Source organism: Stegastes partitus, unplaced genomic scaffold, assembly GCF_000690725.1.
Source record: "Stegastes partitus isolate 25-593 unplaced genomic scaffold, Stegastes_partitus-1.0.2 Scaffold348, whole genome shotgun sequence".
NCBI classification, from domain to species: Eukaryota; Metazoa; Chordata; class Actinopteri; family Pomacentridae; genus Stegastes; species Stegastes partitus.
In genome coordinates, this window is record NW_007578079.1 from 118,192 (window position 1) to 124,035 (window position 5,844).

The 5,844-nt window shown below is 46.6% G+C and overlaps 1 protein-coding gene across 1 annotated transcript in view; it reads right to left on the bottom strand.

Moving 5' to 3' along the window:
• Positions 1-1,014: 1,014 nt before the first annotated feature.
• Positions 1,015-5,844, bottom strand: part of LOC103358974 (sodium/potassium-transporting ATPase subunit alpha-1-like) — a 27,553-nt gene continuing 22,723 nt past the window's right edge. The window contains exons 12-21 of the mRNA XM_008284137.1: positions 5,724-5,839; positions 5,462-5,612; positions 3,974-4,142; positions 3,661-3,815; positions 3,382-3,505; positions 2,399-2,544; positions 2,186-2,316; positions 1,813-1,914; positions 1,599-1,690; positions 1,015-1,387 (exon numbers count right to left, since the gene is read on the bottom strand). Of these exons, the coding sequence (XP_008282359.1) occupies positions 1,359-1,387; positions 1,599-1,690; positions 1,813-1,914; positions 2,186-2,316; positions 2,399-2,544; positions 3,382-3,505; positions 3,661-3,815; positions 3,974-4,142; positions 5,462-5,612; positions 5,724-5,839 (1,215 nt within the window). The 3' untranslated portion in view covers positions 1,015-1,358. The remainder of the gene's footprint in view (positions 1,388-1,598; positions 1,691-1,812; positions 1,915-2,185; positions 2,317-2,398; positions 2,545-3,381; positions 3,506-3,660; positions 3,816-3,973; positions 4,143-5,461; positions 5,613-5,723; positions 5,840-5,844) is intronic.

Sequence of the window (5,844 nt, forward strand, 5' to 3'; positions counted from 1 at the left end):
CCAGCCTGTTTGCTCAGTGCAGCCGTGAGCAGGACCCGTATCACCGGGCAGCGCTGAGCTCAGAGCAGCTGGCTGATAACACTTTTCCCCGGTGCTGATATAAAGGCTGCTCCCGATCTGAGCCAGAGGACGACGGCACAAAGACGGCAGCAGGTTTTCACTGTAAAGCTTTACAGTCCATCAGCAGCTGTGAGGCTGCTGGAAAATTAGCTCCTCTTTCACAATTAAACCAGCGCTTCAAGGTTAATTCATCTGAAAATTACAATTAATCATTAAAATGACTGTAAGATATCCTGTCAGATGATATTTAATGGTCTTGAAAGGAAACGTCGATGAGACATTGAACAGGAATGTCCTGATTAGGTATAAAACATTATTTACCCATTCTTGGTTTTTGTCTACGTGTCTTGATTGCATATTTAAATATTCAGCATTACCAGAAAGAGACAACACTGGATGAGGATGTGGGTCTATAATCCTCTGTATTTGTGTATGACTGTTTAATTAGGCCTAAGTGTGGATTTCTCCTATAATTAACTCTAATTAGGGTTAGCCTACATGCTGAGAATAAACATGGGGAAAACACATCAAGATTCATCTCCAGCCACAACACTGAGCCCTAACGCTCTATTAGCACTTCAGAGAGAAGACGCCTCCAATCAGTTCCTCCTTTCCAAAGGATTATTTTAATGCTTACATGACTCTAGCTTCCTAATTCAGGACAGAACTGCCCTATTCTGATTGACCCAGGCATCTTTATATCCTGTAATAAAATGTGTTCTTCATAAGAACTTTAGAAAAATCACTGATCTTTGGACTATGAGCTCAGTTAAAGTGTTTTTTTAAAGGGTTTACAAAACCCTGCACATTAATCCAACTTGAAAACTTTCAAATGAGGACAATAAGGTAAAATCTCTGCACGTTTAAGAGGTTCAGGCAACAAAGGTTGGAGTTCTGTTCAAAGCAACACATGAACGGACACGAGCACACGCGACAGATGACAGGAGTCTCTGGTGGGACCTGACTCGAGCGCATTTTTATTGAACGTTTATAACTGTTAAAAACATGTATAAAATTGGTCCTGTTTCAGAAACAAGGCACGCATAGTCATGTCAATGTTCAGTGTTCATGTCATTATTAGCATTGTCATTGATCAACAGCATCATCAGCACGTTCCATCTCAATAATCATCTCAAATTTGTCTAATAGTAGTATCAAGCATTCCCTAATATAAAAACATGTATCAATTTCTTTTTTTGTTCATCACAGAGGTTAAAATTTTATTCCGAGCAGCAAGACAATATTCATGCAAAGACAGAGTGGAGGAGAAGATGCGAGCTGACTGGACTGACGGGTCTTTAATAGTAGGTCTCCCGCTCCACCCAGCCTGGACACAAAGACAACAGAACACAGCAGGTTAAAGGCAGCTTCTTGGGTCGTAAACTTTATCTAAAAGCATGCAAAGAAACTGGATGATGGCAGAGACGATGTAAAAGAGGAAGGGCAGCTGATGTGGAGAAAGAGGCACACGTGCACCAAAACAAACAGAAGTAGGAAAACAGAGGAGAAGATTATGAAAGCCTGGACTGTGGACTCACCTCCTGGGCTGCGTCTGAGGATCAGCTTACGGATTTCATCATAGATGAAGATGAGCAGGGAGTAGGGGAAGGCGCAGAACCACCAGTTGGGCCTGACAACACACAAGAGCCAGATGAGAAACGACCCAGATGAACAACATGTGGGAGGTGCTACAGGCAAGATTAGAGTCAGCTATCGGCGCTTTACACAAAGAGTTCTTTGCAATATACTCACTTGAGAGGGTACATTCTGAGGGCCACGTCCATGCCGGGGCAGTAGGACAGGAAGGCGGCCAGAGCGGTCTCTTCAAACAGCCCGAAGATCAGGATTTTGTTCCTGAAACACACAGAAGAGCAATGAGACCCAAAATAAGACAAACACATGAATCCAAGTGACTGGAAATAGATTCTGTCATCTTGGTGCCAGGACTGTAAACTCTTGGTACTGAGCCAAAGGACTGCAGCAAACCAGTTCAATAAAGTCCATCTTGTTGAAAGCCCAAAACGAGCCGCAGGGTCAACCAGAGTTCCTCCTGCAGCAACAGACCGGCTGCTATGACGTGGCCTTCAAGACTGTATGTCAGGACAGACCTTTCCGTTTCACTCACTTCATGCCCTGCTGGAAGACGGAGTTCCTCCTGGTCTTACAGATGATCAGATCGGCCCACTGCACGATCACGATGCTGACGAAGAAGGCTGTGTGGCAGGTGAACTCCACGATCTTTCTCTGCTCGTAAGTCTGACACAAAGAAAGCACACACGTCACACAGCAGGCCGCCAACAACATCCTGACATGTGGTCTTCCTAGAAATGGTACCGACCCACTGCTGTCCATAGCTGTCCTCCAGGTCATTGATGTACTTGTTGTCCCAGGACACTCTGATGCCCACCAGGGTGGAAGGAAGGAAGCCGTTTTCAGCCAAGATCACAAAGTAGGTGAAGAAACCTGCTAACGCCTGGATCATACCTGCAGGAGGGAGAGTCGATGAAAACGGACACCAAACCACATCAGTGTGATACCGTGGAGTCTGTGGATTAACGTTTAGGAAGCGAAGGAATGGAAAAATGCTGCTAACTAGTCGAGTTTGATCTCAAACCAGGAATCAGTAAATGATGGAGTCAACATCCACTGGCCTTTGGTCTTTTAGGAAATAAGACCAATGACTTGCTGTCAGTGTGACCAGCCGGTCCGTTATTTGGGTTCAGGACCAAACCACTTGTCACCAGATGAATGAATGAATGAATGAGATCAGAACGTGTTTGAGGAACTGGAGGCTTCATGGAAATCATTTATAGGCCAAGTTAATGTCATTTTTAAATGATCACGACATGAATAACGAATGATCCATAAAGGTTTGGCAAATCCTGAACAACACGAGACTTTAATCGCACTGATTGGTCCAAATGATGCTCTTGCTTCATGTTCAGTGGCGACAGTGTTGAAATCCTAGAGAAATGCAAAACTTGTTTGCTTGCTTGTGTTGTGAACTTATAAGGCAGCCAACAGCAGTCAGAGAGCTCCAACCTATTCTTGGCTTCATTACCGAAGAGGGAAAAATCAGAACCAGAGACACAGCTCTATCACCACTCAGACACACAACATGCGAACACTCGGCTCTCTATCAGCAGAGGCCTATTTATGGCGCCGGCCGCTCCGCCTGTTATCGAGGAGCACCCAGATTACTGAGCTGCCTTTCCAAACATCTCCCTGCAAAGCATGGACAGCAAAACTCCTGGTTTGGTTTCAGGACACTACCTGGTAGATTCTGGATTGAAATCAAGGCTAAAAGATGCGTCTGTTTACCGATTTGTCCGTAGGCGATGCTGATGAGCCTCTCGTTCACCAGTTTGTCTGTTTTGGGGTTTCTGGGCTGTCTCTTCATGATGTCGCTCTCAGCTGCTTCGTAAGCCAGAGAGATGGCAGGGACCTTGAGACAGGACACCGAGTCAGGACATCTCAACCAAGAATTACAAAAAAGTATGTTTTCTGTTACAGATGTCAACTCCCACATAGCCCAGATGGTAACGTGTGAATAACGAGAATGTTTTACATGAAAGCAGAAGAAATCTGGTTCATCTTTACCATGTCGGTTCCCAGATCGATGCACAGGATGGTGACGGTTCCCAGGGGCAGCGGGATGCTGGCGCAGATGAAGAGGAGGAAGGGTGTAATCTCAGGGATGTTACTGGTCAGAGTGTAGGCAATGGACTTCTTCAGGTTGTCAAAGATCAGGCGACCTGATTTGAAAGTGACACAAAAGCCTCGTTTTAGCAGTTTCAGGGATTTCAACCATAACCTTGCACATGTACAGATCCACTGAATTAGTATCATTTCATGCTCGATCACACATTACGCAGCTCAAAGAGGCATCAGACGATGATTCACAATTTGTTACCTTCTTCCACTCCAGTCACGATGGAGGCAAAGTTGTCGTCCAGCAGGATCATGTCAGCGGCCTGCTTGGAGACGTCGGATCCAGCGATCCCCATGGCAACGCCGATGTCGGCCTTCTTCAGAGCAGGAGAGTCGTTCACGCCGTCACCTGTCACGGCCACGATGGCTCCCTGCAGAGAGGAGAAGTGTTGAGGGCTAAACAGATGGACGTGTTGCTTTGCTCTGGGAACACAGTCCAGGCTTGACCAGAGAAGCTGCCAGTGGTGGAAGCATCCTGCTCTACAGTCACTGTAGAACTGGTGTAAAGGTAACACGTGTCTGCTCTGGTTTGAAGTCACTACAGCTGCTTTTGAGTGACATTTCCATTTTCTAAAGTTACTCTGCTCACTGGAACAATTTCCTGTTGTTTGAAAGACAAAGCCTGAGTTTTGAAAAGGTTTCAGGGAGAAAAGAGAAAACCTCCTTTATTTGACAGCTGTGATAAAAGCAACAGAGAGGTGGGATCACATTAGCTGCTACAGTGGAATAAGGGAGATGTGCTGCTGCTCGCCACTTAATCAGCCTGTGGGACATCCTACAAAGAAGAAGCTGTACTTGAGATACCGGTCATTAGCTTCCCCACACAACGCTAACAGCTGGGGCTTCCACTCACTAAGTGCACCTTTTAAATATACATGAAGAATAAGGCTGACAGTTCTGGGAAGTAGAAATATTTATTGCTACCATGCATTAAATGTGCACCCCTGAACTACAAGGACTATCATTTATGACACCAACTGCAGCAGAGTTACGCTCCTTTAAGCTTGTGAGTGGACATCGATCAGAACATTCACCTCCTGGAGCCCTGCAGGAGCTCAGAGGAGCTCAGAGGAGCTCAGAGGAGCTCAGAGGAGCTGGTGAGCTCCTGAGCAGCGAAACAGAGTTTCTGGGCTCATAAGACGGAATGAGCTCAGTCATCAATAATCCTCCTCCCATGCCTCCTCCTCCTCCATTCAGCAAATGTTAATCAGATCTGGAAGTTCGTTCAGGTTCTAGCTGTGCTTGGATCAGGAGGGACAGCACCTCCTGTGACTTGTGAATCCACAAACCTGAGTCAAATGAAGTTTGGAAAGTTTGAGCCAACTCTAGAAAAACGCATTGTTTCTGTGGCGAAGGAACCCAAGATCAGCAGATGAAACCATCAAGACCAACAACAAACATGAAACAAAGTCCACACAGCGGCTCCGCCTCCTGGTGCATCATGAATGTTCCCCTGTGAGCTCACAGCTTGACAGATGTCACGCTTCATTATTCTGCCAACTTCATCATCAGACCAGAGCAACAATCACACGTCAGCATCAGGCGAGTATCAGCATTCACTCACGCATTGACATAACGAGGCCCAGACACACGCTGTGAAACAGAACTGCCAACATGGCAGAGGCTCAGTAAGAGCAGGACATCCTCTCGCTGACACAAAAACAAAAGACAACGCTTGTGTTGTTCCCACCTGTCTCTGGCAGCCCTCCACGATGATCAGCTTCTGCTGTGGGGAGGTTCTGGCAAAAACGATCTCGGTGTGGTGCTTCAGGATGTCATCGAGCTGCTCTGCGCTCAGATCCTTCAGGTCGCCGCCGTGCACCACGCAGGCCTTGGCATCTCTGCAGGGAGAGCAGTTCCTTTAGGTCGTTCACACAGACACAGCTCTGCTTCCTCTGAGGGACGAGATACAGCAGCACTGAGAGAATACGACCGTGTCTCGTTAACGTTACCTTGGATTGACTTCATTGATTGGAATGTTCAGGCGCGCAGCGATGTCCTCAACAGTCTCGTTGCCCTCAGAGATGATACCCACACCCTTAGCGATAGCCTTGGCGGTGATGGGATGGTCAC